General features: G+C 45.5%; 1 protein-coding gene across 1 annotated transcript in view; it reads left to right on the top strand.

Annotated features, from left to right (window-relative positions):
• The window catches only part of INTS8 (integrator complex subunit 8), a 110,748-nt gene that overhangs the window by 22,376 nt on the left and 63,372 nt on the right, over nt 1-25,000 (top strand). Inside the window, exons 7-11 of the mRNA XM_040354703.1 lie at nt 3,830-4,012; nt 6,757-6,864; nt 10,416-10,568; nt 12,805-12,905; nt 15,873-16,014. Of these exons, the coding sequence (XP_040210637.1) occupies nt 3,830-4,012; nt 6,757-6,864; nt 10,416-10,568; nt 12,805-12,905; nt 15,873-16,014 (687 nt within the window). The remainder of the gene's footprint in view (nt 1-3,829; nt 4,013-6,756; nt 6,865-10,415; nt 10,569-12,804; nt 12,906-15,872; nt 16,015-25,000) is intronic.

Below are 25,000 nucleotides of genomic sequence, written 5' to 3'. Positions count from 1 at the left end.
GCCACGCCTCCTGGCCCCCGCATTGGGCCACTGTTCTGTCTATCATATGAGCAGGGCCAGGAGGCGTGTCTGTGAGTGATGGAGTGCCAGGTACACAGGAGGTCGCAGCTCTGTGTAATTCAGCTGCGCTCGCTCCTTCTCTTCCATTGGAGACAGCAGGGATAATCCTTAACAGTCTGCAATGATGGGAAAGGTGAGGCTGCAGTTGATATCTGTCTATATCATTACCATACTACAGTTGATGTACCATCAGTTGTTTGTGGTCGTGTAACCTATTTTAATTATGTGTAATAAATTAATTTTTCTACTTTAATTTTGACTACTATACGAATTCAAGTGCCTTTAAAGTCTGTATGCAAAGGGAACAAATCTTTCTCTGTCTATAGTTTTGGAGGTTGGCACCATGAAGTAATCACTGATATCCTCCACTTTAACCCCCAAAACATGTTGGAACTCTGATTTCACCAACTATTTAATAAAATAATGTTTTGGTCTCTATGACCATTGGTATGGCACCCTTACTGCTTTGCACATTATTGAAGCCAAAGAGGAAGCCAATGCAGCCATTGTTGGGCAATTTAATGGCTGCAGATGGGCAGTGAGCAGGGTGCATTGATGAGCTGTGATCCTAATTTTGACCCTTTTATTTAAAATGTGAGTTTTTTTTCCTTAAACTTCCCTCCTAAAATTGGGGTGCATGTTGTGTGCCTGTGCGTGTTATACGCCGATAAATACGGTATTTACGTTAATCTAAAGCAGGGGTCTTGAATTAAAATTCAAGGAGGTCCGGTCACTAAAATTTTCTTTGGGCCGAGGTCCGAATCTCAAGTCCCCATTTTTCCCCATCACAGAGCTTCTTTACATCAGGTGTCCCCATCACAGCACCCCTTTACATCAGGTGTCCCCATCACAGCGCTCATTTACATCAGGCATTCCCATCAGAATGCCTCCTTACATCAGATGTCCCCATCAGCGTGCCCCTTAACATAAAATGTGCCCATCAGCGTACCCCTTAACATAAAATAAGGGTCATGCCAATGGGCACATTTTATGTTAAGGGACACTCTAATGGACAAGGTGTCCCCATCACAGTGCCCCTTTACATCAGGTGTCCCCATCACAGCACCCCTTTACATCAGAGGTCCCCATCACAGCACCCCTTTACATCAGGTGTCCCCATCACAGCACCCCTTTACATCAGGTGTCCCCATCACAGCACCCCTTTACATCAGGTGTCCCCATCACAGCGCCCCTTTACATCAGGGGTTCCCATCACAGCACCCCTTTACATCAGGTGTCCCCATCACAGCACCCCTTTACATCAGGTGTCCCCATCACAGCACCCCTTTACATCAGGTGTCCCCATCACAGCACCCCTTTACATCAGGTGTCCCCATCACAGCGCCCCTTTACATCAGGGGTCCCCATCACAGTGCCCCTTTACATCAGGGGTCCCCATAACAGCGCTCATTTACATCAGGCATTCCCATCAGAATGCCTCCTTACATCAGCTGTCCCCATCAGAGTCCCCCTTAACATAAAATGTGCCCATCAGCGTGCCCCTTAACATAAAATAAGGGTCACGCCAATGGGCACATTTTATGTTAAGGGACACTCTAATGGACAAGTTTTATGTTAAGGGACATCCTGATGGGCACATTTTATATGAAGGGGCACTCTGATGGGCACAAGAAAACGTGCCCCTTAACATAAAATCTGCCCATCAGAGTGCTCCTTAATACAAAATGTGCCCATCAGTGTTGCTCTTAAAATAAAATATGCCCATCAGAGTGCCCCTTAACAAAAAATGTTACCATCAGCATGCCCCTTAACATAAAATAAGGGTCACGCTGGGCACATTTTATTTTAAGGGGCACGCTGATGGGTATATTTTTAATGTGTACGCTGATGGGCATATTTTATGTTAAGGGGCACTCTGATGGGCACAACAAATGTGTCCATCAGTGTGCCCCTTAACAAAATATGCTCATCAGTGTGCACATTAAAAATATACCCATCAGCGTGCCCCTTAAAATAAAATGTGCCCATCAGAGTGCCCCTTAAAATAAAATTCGTTCATCAGAGTGCCCCTTAACATAAAAAAAGGTGCCCATCAGCGTGACCATTAATGACATATGCCCAGCAATATACAATAACAAATCTGCCCATTAGTGACAACTAATTAACTTGTCACATACCTTGCATGCAAGATGGGCGAAAGCTGCACGATAAGGAGAGCCCGGGACCGCGAGTAGCAGGGGGGGCGGGGCGTGCACGGGACGTCACGCCCCAATCTCGCAAAGAGAGCCAGGAGTGGACCCGCAAGCTGCAGGGGGGCGGGGCACGCACGTGACGTCACGCCCCGTGAGTGCACGCTTGTCTTTCTTCTCCGCTCTCAGCGTCACTGGTTGCTGGGGAAACCCGCGACCCCAGCAAACCAACGCTGACATTTAAAATTATACTGGCGGCATGGCGGTCCGGGCAGAAGCGCCACCCGGGCCGGACTCGGACCGCGGGCCGCCATTTAGTGACGGCTGATCTAAAGCATCAGGTCACCGTAAACAAGTATGTCATTCATAGATGGTATCTTCAGAACAGGATCACATCTTTTGGCTTCTATGATCTTTTCTGGGCTACTCAGACTGTATTATCTATCTTCTGAAATACATACACTATAATGTTAGCCAATGGATGGAGAAATTGGCCATCGTCTGGTAAACAAACTGAGTGCTGGATGGACAAATGGACAGTTCATTGGTGTCTGATGGACCATCTGAAAAACGGATGCATTAGGTTGAATTTATAAGGCTACCACACCAGGATAAGAATACTTCTTCTTTTTTTTTTTTCTTTTTTTTTTATTGTTTAAGTGATCGAGTTGAGTCCAATGACATTTAAAAATGAGTCGCATAAAAAAAGGTATGTACATAGGCATGTGCCTGGGCACACCCTAATCACCCTGTGCGGTGCCGATGCTTCCTGTCTCCCCCCCTGCAGTGCTGCCAGCCTCCCTCCTCTCCTCTCAGGAAGCAGGGAAGTGGCTGGTAAATATTTAATTAACCAGCCTTCCTTTTCTGAATGAACACAGTAAGTGATCTGTACCAATAACTCCTGTCCTAATTCTTAACTGAAGCATAGTAAATGATACTTGCTGCAGAGAAAGGGACTAGGGGAAACTCTGCCCTCAGTTTCTTTAAAAGTGAGACATCAGGGGTTTAGACCCTTAATATTTCACCAAAGCCCCATGGGGCTTCTTTAGAAAAAATTGTAATAAAAATAAGATTGTAAAAAAAAAAAAAAACCTCTGACACTGTACACCGCCCTACTTTGCTCTGCTGATATACACACAAGTGTGTTTTGTGCTCTAGGGTGCACACAATAATGCCAAAGATGTGCACACCAATCGATATATACATTGTGCTAAAGCTATGTGAATTGAGTCTACTGTCTGACGGTCAAACAGAATGGCAGCTGGATGGATAAGCAGATCACTTTACTGAAGAATAGACGACCTGTCCCATAGATTTTTGGATGGAAAGGCAAATAACCAGAGTGACAGGCTAATGTGTGGGCAAGGATTCGTTTTTCACAATGAAGCTGGATTGCTGTGTTGAAACCTCACATTGATTGATGCCCCATATTTATAACATATTATCAATCAATCAGTGGAGTTTTCTTATGACCCAAACACAGATGCACTTATATCTGACATCAAGAGGAGGATGTGAACTGTGATTGGGATTAGAAATTCCCAACCCTGTCTACGTTTCAAATTTTACAGCTACTGTATAAAAAAGCCTGTTTTAATTTTTTTTTTTTATGTCTACAGCTGAAAGAGCAAGCCGAGGACTCGGTCAGAGTGCTGGAGGAGGCATTAAAACTAAAGAAGTCCTTCTATGTCCATACCATGAGGACCCTGGACCTGCTAGCGATGGAGCCTGGAGCTGTGAATGGGGAAACCGAGAGCTCCACCGCTGGTTTAATGATCAGTTCTGAAGAGATGCAATGTCAGGTAATACCAAGCTTGTTGCCTTTTTTTTTTTTTTTTTTTTTTATTTTTTTTCTCCTTTTCTTTTCTTTTTCTTGTTTTTTTATTTATTTTTTTTTTCTTCCTGTTTTAATTATGGTAATAAAATCTAATGTCTATTTGCATTAAATGTTATGGTGTCAGTAAAGCTTGGCACAGCCAGTGTTGTCAGTAACGGCGTTAAAATAAACGCTGTTACTTAACGCAGCCACTTTTGAGGGTAACGAGTAATCTACCTGATTACTCTTCCCCTCATGGTAACGCCGTTCCCATTACTTGGGCGGCGTTACCGCAATTACTAGGGTTGTCCCGATACCGATACTAGTATCGGGACCGTGTATTCCCGCCATGTATTCCTCTGTGTATCCCGCCGTGTTTCTCTCCCCTTCCGTGCTCCTCCTCCACCCACTGGAACTGTCAGGATGGAGAACGGGGTAGGAGCCAGTAAATCCAGCTCCTTACTGCTCTGAATGGTGATCACTGGCTCGATCCATTCACATAACTGCAACATCGTAAACTGTGTTTACAATGTTTCAGTTTATGAATGAAGAGAAGACGCTGTCTTCTCTGCATTCATTTTCAGCGCAGCTGATGCTGCTGAGAAAGGGACTGGGGAACATGTGTCCCTAGTCCCTTTCTCTGTCTCAAAGGGGAGATGTCAGAGGTCAGTTAAGACCCCTGATATCTCACCAAAGCCCCCCAACAGGGCTGAAAAAAAAAATAAAGAATGAAAGAAAAAAAAGATATTGAGTACAGTGCTATGAGGCTCATGCCTTTATTGTGCTAATGTTTGCTGCTAATTTTAATGCAAGCCTTTGGTAGAAGTTGCAGAATAGTTGCATCGATAGGAAAAGATAGGATCCCAGCTGTTGCACAGTGCTTAGAATATTGCGGTTTTGTCTTGTATTATATTCTGCAACTTCTACCAAAGGCTTGCATTAAAATTAGCAGCAAACATTAGCACAATAAAGGCATGAGCCTCATAGCACTGTCTGTACTCAATATCTTTTTTTTATTTATTTTTTTAACGTCAGTTACTTTGCTGAGTAACGAACTACTTTTTCAATGTAGTAACTGAGTCACTAACGCAATTACTTTTTCGGAGAAGTAGTTTGTAACTGTAACTAATTACTTTTTAAGATGAGCAACACTGGGCACAGCACTAAATAAAATAAATCCTTGTTGCAGAATAGACTTGGTGGTTCAATTTTCTAACTTGACCCAATTTTATAAGTGGTTGTAAACCCTTGCATATATCCAGTGTAGTGGCTGGCCTCAGCTGACACACAGAGATGAAACAAAATCCTCCTACATTGGTTGTACCACCTTATTATTCTACAGGAATTATATACCGCCAACAGTTTGCGCAGCGCTTAACAAAATGAAGGCAGACGTTAGTTACGTTACAATTTGGTACAAGAGGAATCGGAGGGCCCTGCTCATTGGCGCTTACAATCTAAAAATGGAGGGTCAATTGATACAAAAGGTAATAGCTATGGGGGATGAGCTGATGGAGGAAGTAAAACCGTGTATTAGTTAGAAGCAGGATAGGCTTCCTTTAAAGAGAAGGGTTTTCGGGGATCGTCTAAAGATGGATAGATTAGGTGACAGTTGAAACAGATTGGGGTAGGGAGTTCCAAAGCATGGGAGAAGCTCTGGGGAAGTCCTGGAGGAGAGCATGGGAGGAGGTGACAAAGGGGGCTAGAGAGCAGGAGGTCTTGGGAGGACCGAAAAGAGCGGCTTGGTTGGACTTTATAGTACAACCAACGTTATAGTTGGTTGTAGGAAATTCCGATCGTCTGTGTGGAAGTCCATCGGAGAAAAATCCCCGCATGCTCAGAATCAAGTCGACGCATGCTCGGAAGCATTGAACTTAATTTTCCTCGGCTAGTCGTAGTGTTTTACGTCACTGCGTTTTTGGATGGTCGGAATTTAGTCTGATAGTGTGTATGCAAGACTGATGAAAGTCGGCTTCATCAGAATTTCGACGAAAAATTCCATCGGAAATCCGATTGTGTGTACGCGGCATAAGTGTCTTTTGTCTATCTGATTACTCTATGTGCTATGTAACGCTGTATACGCATTTCATACTAGAACCTCCAACCTTGTTGGATTATGTGTTTTTTTTTTTTTTTTTTTTTTTTTTTCTTTTTTTTTTTTTTTATTATTATTTAAATTCTTCTCTCCTTTTTTTATTTTAATATTTTTTTTGTTTTTGTTTTTTTTACAATTGTGCACTCCTTTTTTTATGTTTCTGTCTAATCTGAAAATAAAACATACACTGGCTTTTTTGCCTTGCTGAGGTTGGTACAGCTGTCATTTAAGTGTGACATAATGTGCCTTTCCGCAGTGCAGAAAACATTTTCTGCATGTTGTGCTTCAGCAAATTATCTCCAAAACTATAGTTATCTTAAGAGGAATCTGTTCACAGGAAAACCCCCATATGAGACGATCCTCATAGAAGTAGCTGCTCCCCTGGGGGTTAATGTGCTGCCTTTGGGTCTTTTAAAGCTAAAAAAAAAATGGTCTTTGACTCAAATGGTATGCAACACATGGGTCAGAAAATGATTCCACCCAGATCACTTTACACAGGTGTTTTTATCCACAACGTATTAATTTATTATACTTTTCAGTGGTATGTGTGGGTGAGGGTTATGCTGGGTGTTTTTGAACATCTTCATGAAACGTTTTATTTGGTTGGAACCAATAGATTTATTTCTCTTCTACAGGTGTGCTATGACCTTGGAACCTTTTACTTCCAGCAAGGACCCCCCAACCCAGTAAATTATGAGCTGGCTAGGGAGCATTTCTTCAACACCAAACAATTAGTATCCAAGGTAAGATTGTAAAACTTTACAGATAAAATATTTGCTGTGTCCCCCTTTTCATATGTCTTCTAAACCATAAAGCACTCCATGCTGTACAAGGGAGTGGGAAACCGCTGTTGGCCCACTACTGGCACAGTAAAATGCTGCTTGTGTGAATACAGGGTCTGGATTGGCGACATATGACCACTGTGGTGTCTGTGGATTTACCATGAGCAAAACATTATTTTTTTCCCAAAAATGTGATGTTTTGAGGTGTATACAGTGAGGGGGGGGGGAGTATTTGATCCCCTGCTGATTTTGTACGTTTGCCCACTGACAAATATATGATCAGCCTATAATTTTAATGGGAGGTTTATTTTAACAGTGAGAGACACAATAACAAAAATATCCAGAAAAATGCATTTAAAAAATTATAAATTGGTTTGCATTTTAACGAGTGAAATAAGTATTTGATCCCCGATCAAGCAAGATTTTTGGCTCCCAGGTGTCTTCTATACAGGCAACGAGCTGAGATTAGGAGCACTCTCTCTCTTTATAGGGAGTACTCATAAACTTGGCTTGTTGCCAGTATAAAAGACCCCTGTCTACAGAAGCAATCAATCAGATTCTAATCTCTCCACCATGACCAAGGCCAAAGAGCTGTCCAAGGATTACAGGATTAAGATTGTAGATCTACACAAGGCTGCAATGGGCTACAAGACCATCGCCAAGCAGCATGGTGAATGGGTGACAACAGTTGGTGCGATTATTGGGCAAATGTAAGAAACACAAAATTACTCAATCTCCCTCAGTCTGGGGCTCCCTGCAAGATCTTGCCTCGTGGAGTTTGAATTATCACGAGGAATCCGCCCAGAAGTACACGGGAGAATCTTGTCAATGATCTCAAAACAGCTGGGATCATAGTTGCCAAGAAAACAATTGGTAACACGCTACACTGTGAAGGACTGAAATCCTGCAGCACCCGCAAGGTCCCCCTGCTCAAGAAAGCACATGTACAGGTATGTCTGAAGTTTGCTAATGGAAATCTGAATGATTCAGAGGAGAACTGGGTGAAAGTGTTGTGGTCAGATGAGACCAAAATAGAGCGCTTTGGCCTCAACTCGCCGTGTTTGGAGGAGGGGGAAGGCTGCCTATGACCCGAAGAACACCATCCCCACCGTCAAACAAGTGTTCTTAATGACTTGAAGAGGATCTGCAAAGAGGAGTGGGACAAAATCCCTTCTGAGATGTGTGCATCTACAAGAAATGTCTGACATCTGTGATTGCCAACAAGGGTTTTGCCACCATGCAGTGGTTTTGCACAGAGCAGCCTGAATGCTAATTGAAAAGAAAAAGTCTGCGGGCTAGATTCAGAGAGAATTTCCGCCGGCGTATCTATTGATACGCCGCGTAAATTCAAATCTGCGCCGGCGTATCTTCTTTCTGTATTCAGAAAGCAAGATACGCCGAAATTAGGCTAAGATCCGACTGGCGTAAGTCTCTTACGCCGTCGTATCTTAGGGTGCATATTTACGCTGGCCGCTAGGTGGCTCTTCCTTAGTTTTCGGCGTAGAATATGCAAATGACCTAGATACACCGATTCACAAACGTAGGTGCGCCCGGCGAAATTTTTTATGTCGTTTGCATAAGGCTTTTTCCGGCGTAACGTTGCTCCTGCTTCTATGAGGCGTACGCAATGTTAAGTATGGACGTCGTTCCCGCGTCAAATTTTTTATTTTTTACGTCGTTTGCGTAAGTCGTCCGTGAATGGGGCTGGAAGTAATTTACGTTCACGTCGAAACCAATACGTCCTTGCAGCGTACTTTGGAGCCATGCACACTGGGATATGTACACGGACGGCGCATGCGCCGTTCGTAAAAAACGTCAATCACGTCGGGTCACCACCCATTTACATAAAACACGATCCCCTCGTTTGAATTGGGCGCGCTTACGCCGGCCCCATTTACGCTACGCCGCCGTAACTTAGGAGGCAAGTGCTTTGTGAATACAGCACTTGCCTCGCTCACTTACAGGGGCGTAGCGTAAATATGATACGCTACGCCGCCGTAACAATGCGCGAATCTACCTGAATCTAGCCCTTATTGTGTAAGTGTCTGTCTAAAGATATGTTCGCATTGTTCATACCAACCAGATTTTTCATCTATAAAATCAAAGAAGCGCCGCACTCCAGCCAACCAAGTTTAGACTTGAAAAGCCCATGATTCTCCACCAAAGCCACGCTCTTGACATGTTTCGCTCGGCCACCGGAGCTTAAAGCGGTTGTAAACCGCATAAACTTTTTTTTTTTTCCCCCCAAACCTGCAATGCAAAAGGCATAATAGGCTAGTATGCACCGCATACTAGCCTATTATGAAATACTTACCTCGGAACGAGGTGTGTACCACTTACCTGGTCCACGCCGAGCAGGATGTCATCTTGCTCCGGCGTGTCTTCCGGGTATCGCCGCTCCAGCGCTGTGATTGGCTGGAGCGGCGATGACGTCACTCCCGCGCGTGCGCGCGGGAGATTTAAAATCGGCAGGGTCCGGCGATGCCGGTCCTTCAGCCGTGGACTCCCCCCTGCGCATGCGCCGCCCGCATTGCGGGGGTAATATCTCCTAAACCGTGCAGGTTTAGGAGATATTCTCCTTACCTACAGGTAAGCCTTGTTGTAGGCTTACCTGTAGGTAAAAGTCCAAATAGTGGGTTTACAACCACTTTAAATGCTTACTAGAATCATGACAGGGAGTATCTGATTGGCTGCTGATCAAGGGGAGACCACTAACCTTCCACTTTAATGCATGAGATTTAATGGCTGTCCTTTGAAAAGGCATTATTATACAGGATTTATATAGCGCTACCAGTTTGCACAGCGCTTTACAACATGAGGGCAGCCAGTACAGATACAATACAATTCAATACAGGAGGAATCTGTAGGTATATTTCTAAATACTTAAAAGACCTTTCACTAAATTTTCAAAGATTTCTGATCTGTCACAATATGCAGCAAAATTATCATTTTTCAAGTTCAGCCTTGTAATATTCAAGGTACAGTCCTGTGGTATAGGCTAGCGACGTTGCCTAGGTTGTCCTAATGTCACCAGTCTGTTTCCAGCCAGAGACAGTGTTTCCTTATTCCCCTCTCCTTTCTGATCAGACTGCAACATTGTAATATTGTGGCATGTCACTGGGTAAGAGACTGCAGCAGGGGGTGATCTGCATCAGACATTTGTAAACACAGCCAAGAACTGTGCAGGCACCAGGATTTGCATGGATGTGTCATCTTTGAGCTGGCTTCGCAATCCAGGAAGATGATGATTTTGGATTATGTCTGAAAAAAGACGCGTCCCTCCTTCTATAAAGAAAAGCAGATGAATACATTGTCATGGGGAGTACTGTAGATCCTGGTGGAGGTAAAGTGTACCTGGGTTATTAATGGTGCAATTTCAAACATGTATTCAACCTAGAAATAAAAGAAAAACGAAGCCCACTTTAAATGTTAATTTTTGAAGCAATCACAGTTCGTTTTGGAAGTCCTGAAAGATCTGAAATGGTCTTAAGGTCTCTGTCTCTTTTCCTCAGATTGGTTCAGACTCCGCCCACTGCGCAATAGATCAAAGGAGGTTGGCTGGGTACTGCCAGGCATGCAGTGTTCTAGCCCCATCAAATATAACTGTCCAGCAATCCTCAACATATAGTCAGATTCATAATTTTATGAAGACTGGTAATTACCAGGTAAGGCAGATCATTTATTTTGTCTTATGTGAAATGTCTATCTGCAACTGCTTGTAAAACCGTCTGTTTTTGTAGGTTCTGCCTGACCATTTACTTACTCTATTAAAGCTGAAAGTGATTCTAAATGTTTTTGTTTTTTTAAACACTAAATATGTTATACTTACCTGCTCTGTGTAATGGTCTTGCACAGAGCACCCCCGATCCTCTTCTTCCCGGGTCCCCCACTGACACTCCTGGCCCCTCCTCCTTGATCAGTGCCTCCAATAGCAAGCTGCTTGCAATGGGGGCACTGGTACATGCTTTCTCTGGAGCCCCGCTCTATGCATTCATAAGACGCATAGAGTGACGGCTCGTCCCCGCCTTCCACTCACTCCTGCTGGAGAGAGAGGGGGGAGAGAGGGGGGAGACTCTCTCGGGACATCCGAGACGGTAAAGCTATAGTGCGGGCTGGCTGCGCAGAATCGTGTGTGTGTGTGTGTGTGTGTGTATATATTTATGTGTGCGTGTGATTTCTGCTTTTCCGTACAGGGGGCGTGTACCATTGGCGCTCCGGCTCTGCTGTGATTAGTCACAGCACAAGCCGATCTGTTGGTGCCAGCCAATGGATGATCGCTGGCACCCACTAATTGGCGAGGAGAAAGATGGGACAGAGCTCTGTCCGGTCAGCGAGGATATGCTAAAACCAGCACAACCTTTAGTAAAAGCACCTCACAGTACACATAAACACTGGTTAGGCACACATTTTAACCCCTTCCCGGCCAGTGTATTAGTACAGTGTACATAGTGTTGATCACTGTATTGGTGTCACTGGTTCCCAAAAAGTGTCAGATTGTCCACAGCAATATCGCAGGCCCACTATAAGTCGCTGAACGCTGCCATTACTAGTATGAAAAAATTAAAAATGTTAGTATATATCCCATAGTTTGTAGACGCTATAACTTTTACGCAAACCAATCAATACACATTTTTTATTTTTTTGTTTTACCAAATACATGTAGCAGAATACACATTGGCCTACATTAATAAATACATTTTTATTTTTTTATTATTGGATGTTTATAGCAGAAAGTAAAAATATATATTGTATTTATTTTTTTATTTTATTTTTTTATCTTTCCATAATTTTCAATAATTTTATTTTATAGCACAAAAAAAGACCTAGTGGTAATCAAACACCACCAAAAGAAAACTCTATTTGTGGGAAACAAATTACTTAAATGTATTTGTGTACAGATTGCATGACCGCGCAATTGTCCGTTAAATCGGATGTCCGCTGAAAAAAAAAATATTAAAAGCCAGCAGCTACAAATACTGCTGCTCCTGACTTTTAATATCGACACACTTACCTGTCCTGGAGTTCGGCGCTGTCCGCAGCAAAGGACGAGAGATCGCTCGTCACTCTGCTGCCCCCCGCCATCCTCGGTGAGGGAACCAGGAAGTGAAGCGCTCCGGCTTCACTGCCCGGTTCCCTACGGCGCATGCGCGAGTCGCGCTGCGCCTGCTGATTGGCTCCCGCTGTGCTCTGGTAGCCGAATGTTCCCAGAACACAACGGGAGGTGACGTCCTGCCCGCAGACTGTGGCCGGAAGTGGGTGCAAATACCTGTCTTTAGACAGGTATCTGCACCCCCCTCCCCCCTGAAAGGTGTCAAATGTGACACCGGAGAGGGGGGAGGGTTCCAATCAGCGGGAGTTCCACTTTAGGGTGGAGCGCCGCTTTAAAGTAATAGAGCAGCATAACGCAAAAAATGGCCTGGTCATGAAGGGGGTACATTTTTCAGAGTTTATCATATGTTATGTTTATCATAATATGAGGTGATCCACAGTATAAAAAGTGAGAAATCCACCCCTCCCCCACATAACACATCCTGGTAATATACAATGTCCTGAGGATCACCTCATATTATGATTAACATAACATATGATAAACATGTCCAAGCTAGATATGTAAATAACCTGTCACTCAAAGCAAGGAGAGAGGCTTTCGGACTTTTAATTTAGACAGGGTTTTATCTGGAAGTCTGTTAATTTTCACTGGACAATAAAAGAGGATTGCTCAGAGCTGGATTAACTCTGTGTGGCAAGACTGGGTACAGATGATAGGAAATCTTATTCTCTACATTGTGACATCAAAAAATAAATAAAACATTTGGGGTTTACATCCACTTTAAATTGCAATATAATGGTCTTATCGTTTTATACATGGTGCATTTATTTATGTTTCTTTGTAACTTTTAGGGAATACTAAATATTTTCTATGAAGATAATGTATATGGTAACCTACCTGACCAGTTCAGACAGTCGGTTTTGAGAGAGCTCTTCCAGAAGGTGCAGCAAGGGTATGTGCTTTAACTCAACAATGCTAAAGTTCACCTGTAATTTAGAATTCAATCCTAGCCATCGTAAAAAAAAAATGTAAAAAAATTAACCGTTTGCGTTAATTCATTCGCTGATTTTGTCACTTTTTTTTTTTTTTTTTTTTTTTTCCTGCTCAACCATAGTTGATTATTTTTTTTACAATTATTTTTAGGATCCCTGTTGGGGGGGCTTTAGGGCTAGTGCACACGGGTGCGATGCCATTGCATGTGAGTCGCAACCGCATTGCTGTGCAGATTTTCGGCCTTCCCAGAATCGGATCACATGGGTGTTCAAGTGGTTCTAAATTCTTTTTGACTACTTCTACCCAGGGCTTTTTTTCAGGGGGAACTTGGGGGAACTCAGTTCCACCACCTTTGGCTCAGACCCTTTGGTGTCTGCTCACCACAATCACTTGTAAACACATAAGTGTCTGGTTTCTGTGTTTACAAGTGACAGCTTTGTAACCCCCTGAACTCTGCACTCTGTATGTAATGCAATTCTGGTATTTAATGCCCCTTTAAGACCCTTCTACTGTTTGTGAAATCTGAACGGGTCGTGGTTGAGTTCCTGCACCTATCTTCTGAGAAAAAAAGCTCTGCTAGAATAAGGCTTGCCTATAGGTAGTGGAAATTTCTCCTAAACGTGTGCCGTTTAGGAGATATTTCACTTGTAGTCCACCGAAATTGTTAACGGCGCATGCAAGGGGAAGAAACAAAACAAGGTGCCATTTCTTCCCCAGCCTGTGCCGTAAATGGTGACTCGCGTGCGCAAGGCGTGAGAGTGACGTCACGTGGCCCGGAAGGAAGAGGAGACAGAAGATGGAAGCTGCCTACACAGGGGACATCGCTGGATTTTCTTGCAGGTAAGTGGCACATAATGCTTTTCAGCGGGCTAAAGAGGAAGTAAAACCCATCGGGGTTTACTTCCTCTTTTACACCGGTGCAATCCGATTCCTGCCCCAATTCACAGTTCACACTGCAAACTGATCTGGGAGTGTCCATTAACCTTGTATTGACACCCACAGCAGTTCGCAGAGGGCAGTGAGAACCGCCGGTAATTTAGGCGCGATGCAGGAACCCGCACTGGATTCGTAGGGTGAGCCTTAGGCCTCATACACACGACCGATCCGCTGATCAGTTTCAGCGGACATGTTCGGTCCTATGTACGGCCGACCGGACAAATGTCCGGCGGATCGAACAGGTTTCCAGCGGACAAATGTTTCTTAGCATGCTAAGAAACATGTCCGCTGGAACCATGTCCGTCGGACATGTTCGGTCGTCTGTACAGACTCGCCCGACATGTCCGATCGGCCGCCATCCCTCGCATGCGTCAAAGTGATTCGACGCATGTGTGGAAGCATTGACCTTCCAGGGTCGCGCACGTCGTCGCGGCCACGTCACGGCGCTGTCTGTCCACGCGGATTTCGGTTTGATGGTGTGTACAACCATCATACCGAAATCTCCGAGCGGACATGTCCGATGAAAACGGTCCGGCGGACCGTTTTCATCGGACTGTCCGCTGGTGTGTACGAGGCCTAAGTGAGATATTGGGTGTCTAAACAGACCTCTGATGTTTCACCATTGAGATAGAGATTGAGGACACAGCCCTCAATCTCCATCTCATCTGCCTCATCTGAACAGGAATAGCTCTGTACAGAGATTCTCATCCATTCGCAAACTGAAGCATAGTAAACGGTTTAATTTGCTTAAGTTATGAATGGACAGAGTTGGTGATCCGTGCCAATTGCTGACTATATTCATTCAGATAAAGTAGGGGCTGGTAAATGACACCTTTACTGGCCCTTCCCCACTCTCCATCCTGACACATCCCTGACAGCAGCCAGCCGGAGAAGGGAGGGAGGAACCCTGCAGAGCTCCGGGGGACAGGGAGGGCCTGGGGAAAGCACAGGGGGGCCGAGAGAGAGTACAGGAGTCTGGGGGCTGCAGAAAAAGGCTGGATAGGGAGGGGCGGCAGTGTATAGGAACCAATATCTCCCCCCCCCCCCCTCAATTTCCTCCTGCAGCTGCTGAATGCATGTGGGAGGGAGAAGAATAGAAGTAGGCATTCAGTGGCTGCAGGAGGGAAATGGAGGACATCGGTTCCTCTTTATGCCACGGTCCCTCCTATTCAGGTGTACAGGGGGGGGTTGTGCCTGGAGCATAGGGCTGGGACAATTGTGACCCCTGTAGTTGCGCTCCTGCATGGACCCTCCAATCGGGTCCGCCTGAAAGACCAACAGGCAGACCTGATTGGGTCGCCTGTGTGAAAGGGGCTTTTAAGGTTGCTTTTTATTCTGAAACTTCTTTAGCAGGTGTTAAAAATTGCAAGCTTCTGCAGCAATGAAATCTCTCCGATTCTCAAATCCTTCCCAATTCAGAAAAGGTATTCTACTTGGCAGCCATAGATGCAGTGGCTAATTCCTTGCACAATGGGTTTGATTTACTAAAGGCAAATCCACTCTGCACTACAAGTGCACTGCAATTGCACTTGGAAGTGCATTTGCTGTAGATCTGAGGGGAAGATCTGAAATGAGGGGAAGCTCTGCTGATTTTATCATCCAATCATGTGCAAGCTAAAATGCTGTTTTTTATTTTCCTTGCATATCCCCCTCAGATCTACAGCGACTGCACTTCCAAGTGCCTTTTCAGTGCAAAGTGGATTTGCCTTTAGTAAATAACCCCCAGTGTCATAATGACTCTTACTACATTTAAGTCTTGGTTGTCAGACTTGTGTATGTCGTTGTCCTGGATGTACTTTAACATAAGCATGTTCATGATCGCATGTGTTTCTATCCAATCTATTTGAATTATTGAATCTTTAACCCTTCGGAAAAGTCCTTCTTCTGGAACTGAATTTTTTTTTAGGTTTGTTTCCAAAGCATTATGATGGTGGTGGTGGTGGTACCTGAACTGCTAAGATCTGCCTGAAACTTTTTCTTTTCACTGCAGGAATGATGCTCTAAAGGACATTTGCTTTAAAATCTGTGCTTGCAACACAATGCGGGACATTCTTAATGGGCATCCAATCAGCGTGCATTTTCACCAGCTCTTTATGAAACCAAACCATGAGAAAATAGACTATATTCTTGAGGTATGAGGTTGTTTTATTTATCTTGTTGATCATATCTTTATAATAAGTACACATTCCGTTATATACTGTATGTGGTATATATAACCAAATGTATCCATCTTGGATAGAATGGAACATGGTTATTTTTCTGGTAGCTACTTTGCTGTGTGGGACCCTTTTGGGGAGACAGAAATCCACATCCCAAGATCTGCATATCTCAAACTTGCATGAATTCGCCTAGTATCTCTATATCTCTATCTCTATTTATGTGGGCAGCCATTTCTGATGTTTGAAAATATTAGTCGCCTGGTAATCATGATGACTCTTGTACTTTAAAGTGAAGCTCCAGGCTCCTTCAAACACTGCAGCTGCTGACTTTTAATATTAGCACACTTACCTGCCCACGAACCTATCGGTGTCTTCACCCGAACCGATTTTTCAAACGGCTTTCGGCTGCTGCCGCCACCATCTCAGCTAAGGGAAACCACCAGTGATCCCTAACTGCTTCACAGCCAGTTCCCTACTGCGCATGCGCAAAGCACGCTGCGCTTTGTGAATGGCTTGGTTCGCGCGGGAAGGAGGCGGGGGTGCTTGGTTCCGGTTGAGTTCGCAGAGGTGAGCTTAGCCGGAAGTGGGAGGCAGATACCTGTCCAAAACCATGTACCCGCTCCTGCGAGCTGTGGGCAGGATTTTGAAGACGAGGCCGCGGCTTCTGCCTAGTCTGCTGCCTTTTCTCAGGATCGCGGCGAGCTGCGGGCAGGATTTTTTTAGGCGAGGCCGCGGCTCCTTAGGACCTGCGGCGGTGTCAATCAGGAAAAAAAAATTGAATCGTGAATCTAGTTTTGTTTTATTTATTTATTTATTTATTTATTTATTTATTTATTTTTAATCTGAGATTTTTTTGGGGGGCCAAAATCGCCCAGCTCAACTTCCTGGTTCACGCTGTGGTTTGGTGACAGCTGATCATGTGGGAAGAAGCCTCTGCCAGAGGCTTCTTACCATGATCGCAGATGCGGTGTGTCAGACTGACACGCCGCACTCACAATCGCCGCACTGCGTGCCTCCAGGGGTGCGTGCCGGCATGTGATTTTGCTAGACATCATATGACGCCCAGTCAGGATAACAGAACCACTTCCCGGCCGTCATTCTGCATATGGCGGGCGGGGAGTGGTTAAAGTCTTCCTTCATTCTCGGATGATACACAGTATTACAGGGTGGATGTGATACTATTAAATTTGATAGGAATTCTATTTCTACTGGAGTTCCCAACTCTTTACTCAAAAATAATTCCAGGCTTTGGGTAAATTCTATATTGTTACATTGTTCCCGCTTGGACCACTGTAACTATGTAAATAAACTCAATACTTGGGCGATGCCCTTGAAAGCTGGAAATCACAGAAATGGACACTGCTACTTCTGTAACCTCCACTCGCTTCCAGGTCCCATGCCAAGCGGCTACACTCCTGCTTTGTGACCAAAGGAGGTTGGCTGCTTGACATGGGCACCATTCAGAGAATGCTTTGCATTTCTTGAATGAATGCAAAGCATTTCCAGACTGGACGAGGTGGAGAGCACCATGTCACCACCCTGCCTCACAACCGCATCCAATCAGGGAATGCATATTACATTCATTCGAAAAGTACAAAGCATTTTCTGAATGGAAGCTGTGCCAAGCAGCCAACCCTCCTGTGTTCAGAAGGCAGAGGCACAGCCACTCATCATGGGACCCCGAAAAAAGTGGATATCATTGAAATAACCAGTGCCTACTTCTGCACTTTCCAGCTTCTAGGTGCATCACCCAGTTATGGTATATACATCGTTGCATTGGTCCAAGCTGGATCAAAGTAACCATGTATAAAATAACATACCCAATGTCTGTAAATATTCTTTGAGCTGCTGGGAGGCTGATCTTGCCACAGTCCACGGAAACCAAGGACTGTGGATTTTCCATTTTAAGTCATCTTTTTTGCGTATGGTCCTTTTTATAATTTGTATATCTAATGTTATGTATACGTGACAAATTTTGTATTTTTTAAAGTTTCTTGCCAAGGATATATCTACTCCCACCCCCATTCGAAGACTGTTCTATCTACTATGTAAAAGAGAAGATGCCTATACTTGCCTATTCTGAAGCCACATTGGTCCGGTCACATGATCGGTTCCCAGTGCCAGCTTCAATGTAGAGGAGAGAGCAGCAAAAATGTCTGCAGAGCCAGGGAAATGATGTCACCTATAGGCTTACTATGGGGCAGCCATTGTCGGCTGTCCCTCCTCCTATATGGGAGCCGTTACTGGAAGCAAGAAATGGGACTGAACTGGAGTGGCTTCAGATTACAGGTGAAACTCAAAATTTGAATATCGTTCAAAAGTTCATTTATTTCACTGATGCAACTTAAAAGGTGAAACTAATATATGAGATGGACTCATTACATGCAAAGCAAGATGGTTCAAGCTGTGATTTTGTCATAATTGTGATGATTATGGCTTACAGCTCATAAAAACCCTAAATCCACAATCTTAGAAAATTTTAATATTATATGTAATCAATAAAACAAGGATTGTACATAGAACAATATCGGACTTCTGAAAAGTAGAAGCATGCATATGTACTCAGTACTTGGTTTGGGCCACTTTTTCGGCAATTACTGCCTCAATGCGGCGTGGCATGGAAGCCATCAGCCTATGGCACTGCTGAGGTGTTATGGAAGACCATGATGCTTCAATAGAGGCCTTCAACTCTTTCATTGTTCGGTCTCATGTCTCTCATCTTTCTCTTGGCAATGCCCCATAGATTTTCTATGGGGTTCAGGTCAGGCGAGTTTGCTGGCCAATCAAGCACAGTAATCCCATGGTCATTGAACCAGGTTTTGGCAGTGTGGGCAGGTGCCAAGTCCTGCTGGAAAATGAAATCGGCATTCCTATAGAGCTCGTCTGTGGAAGGAAGCGTGAAGTGCTCCAATATCTCCTGGTAGACGGCTGCGGTGACCCTGGACTTAATGAAGCACAGTGGACCAACACCAGCAGATGACATGGCTCCCCAAATCATCACAGACTGTGGAAACTTCACACTGGACTTCTAGCATCAGTGTGTGCGCCTCTCCATTCTTCCTCCATACTCTGGGTCCTTGGGGCCTGATCCACAAAGAGCGGCCGTAACTTCAATTTTCCTATTTAAGTTACACCGCCGCAAAATCTCTACCTAAGTGCCTGATCCACAAAGCACTTACCTAGAAATTTTGAGCGGTGTAACTTAAATCCGTCCAGCGCAAGGCGTGCCTAATCTAATGGGGCGAGTCCCATTTAAATTAGGCGCGCTCCCGCGCCGGACGTACTGCGCATGCTCCCGACGTTATTTTCCCGACGTGCTTTGCGCGGATTTACGTTGTGCCGGGTTTTGAGAATTGCGACGGGCGTAAAAAAAAAGAGTTGTGGCGGGGGGAAAAAAAAAAAATGACAGCGACGCGGGATAGAAGGGTCTACTTTTACATGGTGTACTAAGTTTACACCTTGTAAAAGCAGCCCTAATTTTGCGACGGCAAACTAATACTTACGGAGAAAAAACGAAGCGTAAAAGCTTTGTGGATCTCGGTAAGTGCTAATTTGCATACCCGACGCTGGATTTCGACGAGAAATGCCCCCAGCGGCGGCTGCGGTACTGCATCCTAAGATCCGACAGTGTAAGTCCCTTACACATGTCGGATCTTCTGCCTATCTATGAGAAACTGATTCTGTGGATCAGTTCCATGGATGGAAACAGGGATACGACGGCGTATCAGTAGATACGCCGGCGTATCCCTTTTGTGGATCAGGCCCTTGGTTTCCAAATAAGATGCAAAATTTGATCGCATGAGAAAAGAGGACTTTGGACCACTGAGCAACAGACCAGGTCTGTTTTTCTTTAGCCCAGGCAAGACGCTTCTGACGATGATTGTTGTTCAGGAGTGGCTTGACAAGAGGAATACGACATTTGAAGCCCATGTCCAGGATCCGTCTGTGTGTGGTGACTCTTGATGCACTGACTCCAGCCTCAGTCCACTCCTTGTGAAAGTCCCCAACACTTTTGAATGGCCTTTTTTTCTGACAATCCTCTCCAGGCTGCGGTCATCCCTGCTGCTTGTGCACCTTTTTTCTTCCACGCTTTTCCCTTCCACATAACATTCTATTAATGTGCTTTGATACAGCACTTTGGGAACATCCAACTTCTTTTGCAATTACCTTTTTAAAGGGTTTCCCTTTTTATGGAGGGTGTCAATGATGGTTTTCTGCACAACTGTCAGGTCAGCAGTCTTTCCCATGATTGTTATTCCTACTGAACCAGACTGAGAGACCATTTAACCCCTTCCCGACCGCCGCATGTACATATACGTCAGCAGAATGGCACGTACAGGCACATTGGCGTACCTGTACGTCCCTGCCTAGACGTGGGTCCGATCGGGACCCCCCCCCCCGTGACTTGCGGCGGTCGGGTCCCCTCGGGGAGCGATCCGGGACGACGGCGCAGCTATTTGTTTATAGCCGCTCCGTCGCGATCGCTCCCCGGAGCTGAAAAACGGGGAGAGCCGTGTGTAAACACGGCTTCCCCGTGCTTCACTATGGCGCTGCATCGATCGAGTGATCCCTTATATAGGGAGACTCGATCGATGACGTCATTCCTACAGCCACACCCCCCTACAGTTGTAAACACACACACATTGTACACCAAATCCTACAGCGCCACCTGTGGTTAACTCCCAAACTGCAACTGTCATTTTCACAATAAAGAATGCTATTTAAAAGCATTTTTTGCTGTGAAAATGACAAAAATCCCAAAAATGTCTCAAAATTGTCCGAAGTGTCCACCATAATGTCGCAGTCACGAAAAAAATCGCTGATCGCCGCCATTAGTAGTAAAAAAAAAAAAATACATATAAAAATGCAATAAAACTATCCCCTATTTTGTAAACGCTATAAATTTTGCGCAAACCAATCGATAAACGCTTATTGCGATTTTTTTTTTTACCAAAAATAGGTACAAGAATACGTATCGCCCTAAACTGAGGAATTTTTTTTTTTTTATATATATATGTTTTTGGGGGATATTTATTATAGCAAAAAGTAAAAAATATTGAATTTTTTTCAAAATTGTCGCTCTATTTTTGTTTAAAGCGCAAAAAATAAAAACCGCCGAGGTGATCAAATACCACCAAAAGAAAGCTCTATTTGTGGGGAAAAAAGGACGCCAATTTTGTTTGGGAGCCACGTCGCACGACCGCGCAATTGTCTGTTAAAGCGACGCAGTCCCAAACTGTAAAAACACCTTGGGTCTTTAGGCAGCAATATGGTCCGGGGCTTAAGTGGTTAAAGCCTCAGGAACCCTTTGCCGGTGTTCTGGCTTAAAGCGGAGGTTCACTCTAAAACAATTATATGCCATTACATGCAGCATACTTCCGACAGCTACAGTATGCTGGCATTTTTTTTTTTCGCTGCACATACCGTTTTATAGTTCTTTTTCTTTTCTCACTCCCGCGGGAAATAGGCGTTCCTATGAAGAGACGTAGATGATTGACGTGCGGATAAGGCGCGTCACGTGTTCCTAAAATTGCCGAACTGGGACTCGGCTATATACGGCGCCTGCGCAGTCAGCTCTACACGACTCCTAGTCTGTGCGCAGGTGCAGTATAGAGCCGAGTCCCAGTCCGGCTATTTTCGGAACGCGTGACGTGCCTTATCCGCACGTCGATCATCTACGCCTCTTCATAGGAACGCCTATTCCCCGCGGGACTGAGAAAAGAAAAAGAACTATAAAACGGTATGTACAGCGAAAAAAAAATGCCAGCATACTGTAGCTGTCGGAAGTATGCTGCATGTAATGGTATATAGATGTTTTTTAGGGTGAACCTCCGCTTTAATTCGAGATTTTCCTAGCTTGTGACGGAAAATATTGATTATATGAAGACAGGAGGCGAGTATCTTATGCATTATCTTTCTTTAATAATGCCCATAGCAGAAATACAGTAAACATTTATTGTAACTTAAAAGAAAAAATTCAAAGAACTACCCTTCCCAGCAGTCCCTGGGCCAGCGTAGCCCCTCCCAGACTGTAATCTATATAAGGGACTGTCTGAGGTAACCTATTCCTCTTTCTTCATGCGAATTAGTGTAAACAGGAACCGAAAGTCCAATTAGACATCTCCGCGGCTGCCGGGAACCTTCCGACCGGAACACAACATCTGAATCTGGAGGAAACGAAAGGACAAGGCCAACACGGACCAACTTCATCCCAACGGGGACTATAGGAAAACCAAAACCATTCGGAGCCGACCGGTCAGTCGTCTTCAGGAACATGGACCAACGGATTCAGTCAACGGCATCCCGACTCCGGATCTGGAACGTAGTAGGAGCCTCCATCTGCGGTGAACTAAACCCATGGATCGAAACAGAACAGCAATCCCGACGGGGTTAGTGAAAACGAACTCCCGGGGCGTACCAGCCTCCGACTTGCAGGGTGTGTGGTTCAACAGTCTAGAACGAGAGAGAGACAACCTCGTGACAGGGTTGGGTCGGGAGGGAAGATACTCGCCTCCTGTCTTCATATAATCAATATTTTCCGTCACAAGCTAGGAAAATCTCGAATTATACCTCAGACAGGAGGCTCATATCTTATGCAAGTTCAAAGCTATAACAATGCATATATAGATGATAACAAATGAAACAACTACAAAATTGATATAGATATGTGTTCCTCCGATCCAAGCAGAATTGGCGGAAAGCAATCGTGGTTACCAGTCCGCCGCTAGCCGTAAATCCTATAGGGAGCCGCCCGGGGTGATGACCTAGGAGCCACCGCTCCTCTGGAGGGGTGGGCGCCCACGGGGTTACGTAAGACCCTGCCATTTCCATGATTGATCGTACCCCTCTGGCTAGCGTAGCTGAGGAAACCGGAAACTGAGGTTTAGCGTAGGAATGAGGAGTAGGAAGAGATGCGAAGATCGCAGTGGGACCGTGAAGGACTAAGAAATCCGTATATAACGGAGTACGATGTGCGGGGAAGAACGGGTAGAAAAAAAAAACGATGAAGTCCCGCCGCTGTCCTACGCACGACGGAAAAACCCTGATTCTCCGAGGCGGGATCCGACGCCTGGAATGGCCAACGTCGTGACACCCGATATGCGTCTGACGGAATCAGACACGAGGGGGCAGTATCTCAAATGACAATAACCTCCGACAGAGTGAGATTGTCCCCCCAGTCCTGGCGCGTGGTCAGGACCACTGATCACCTCCCAAGAGCGTTGATACCCTGGGTGTGATGGGCGTTGAAACTTAACGCTTACTAAGTCGGTACACCATGGGTGTTATCCCACCGGTAGTAAGTCTACAAGGGAGCGGTAGTCCGAGTTCGCAGCGCGGAAGGCGCAGGGGAGCTATAGGACCTCCCGGACTCAAACGAGTCCTCCAGGTAGTTGGTCATCTCAGACGAACGCCTTCATGAGGTTAACTTGTCGTTGATCACCAACTAACCCAGAGTCCTCCGGATGATCGAAATGTATATCTAGTCCCAAGGCCTAGATCAAGGCAAGTGGAACCCCCGTTATAAAAGAAAAGGTCGCTGTCCGTGACCGACACCCCGAAAACCCAACCATGCGAAGAGAAGTAGGACGTGCGTCGTGAATAGAGGGTGCAGATCCCCGTACAGACTGGGGAGAGAAAGGATCCCATAAGGGAGCAAGGGCCAGGAACACTGACCGGTGCAGTCGTCAGTCGATGGAATTGGGCGGGTAACGAGAATTCCAATCTAACACCAATAGCGGAAGTGCCTGGGGTACATTTCGCAGCTGGAACGATGTCGCGTTCCAGGCAGAAATGTCAGAGATCTTGCTAGATCCGTTAGGATTTTGGGTCAAGGACCCCCCAAGCGAAGGTCGTACTGGACCGCGGATACGGTGTCCATACGCAAGAACACACCGTAGGTGGACGCGTGTGGCATTAGAGTCCTGATGGCAAGACGGTCGTCAGGATTTCCACGTGTGAACGTGCAGCAGAGACTCCGCTGTGGGCCACGCCCCTCCTGTGGACGAGGGACCGCATCGAGTACCCCAACCGAGGTGGTTGGCAACCTATTCCAAGATGAATCCGTCGTGGAGTTGCAGGTGGACCTGCCGTGCCGTCTGTCGACCTGACGTAGCCACCACCGTAGTTCAATTATGGCTTCCGTGTCCAGAGTGACGACGTCTGCACAGTGAAGCCCCTGGCAAAGATGTAGGGACTGAGACTCTGAAGGTCTCGATAGTGAAAAGAAGCTGGACAAATGGCCTGGATTAACGCCGGAAACAGGCCGACCAGGCGAGCCAGTCCGCGTAAGGATACCCGTCGTTAGCCCAGCACGATACTGACCTCGTGTAGATGGCGGCCAAGTGGTCATGGGTAGCCGAAGGATCACTAGGTTGGTGTCCACCAAGAACCCTAAAACTCTACCTCCTGAGATGGGGAGAGGATAGATTTCCCGTGATCTATGGGGAACTGTCCCGGAGGCGTGTTCGTTCGCCAGGCGAGGGGTACGAGCCATTAAGAGTAGGTCGTCCAAGTAGATAATCAACCTCACCCTTTGTGTCGCAGAATGTCGTCACTGTATACAGTAATTACGAGAGATTTCTCAAGTTACTACCGGGCGATAACCGCCCTCCTTTCATGACCAGGAAGACGTTGTTGGGGAAACCCGGGGAGAGCGGGTCCGTCTCCACTATCGTTTGGGTGAACCAGAGGCCCTGCAATTCGTTGTCTATTAGGGCGGTGTTCAGGTCTGAAGACCGAGGAAAGAGGGACTAGGTCCATCTCCGGTCCTATAATCCTGATAGACCGGCACTGTACCGTGTTGGACTTTGATGACGTTTGGGCTCATCCGGGATGGAATAGAGCCCTGCCGTCTTGGAATATCTTAATCAGCGTGATCCCGACTAGCCTGCCCTCGGTGGTCGGACCGGGGTCTGATTCGGCTAGGTGAGACAGCTGGGGAACAAGCCACGTTAAGATT

Source organism: Rana temporaria, chromosome 5 (genome assembly GCF_905171775.1).
Source record: "Rana temporaria chromosome 5, aRanTem1.1, whole genome shotgun sequence".
In the NCBI taxonomy this organism is placed as follows: Eukaryota; Metazoa; Chordata; class Amphibia; order Anura; family Ranidae; genus Rana; species Rana temporaria.
The sequence above is the reverse complement of the archived record's forward strand: the minus strand, read 5'-3'. Positions and strand labels throughout refer to the sequence as shown.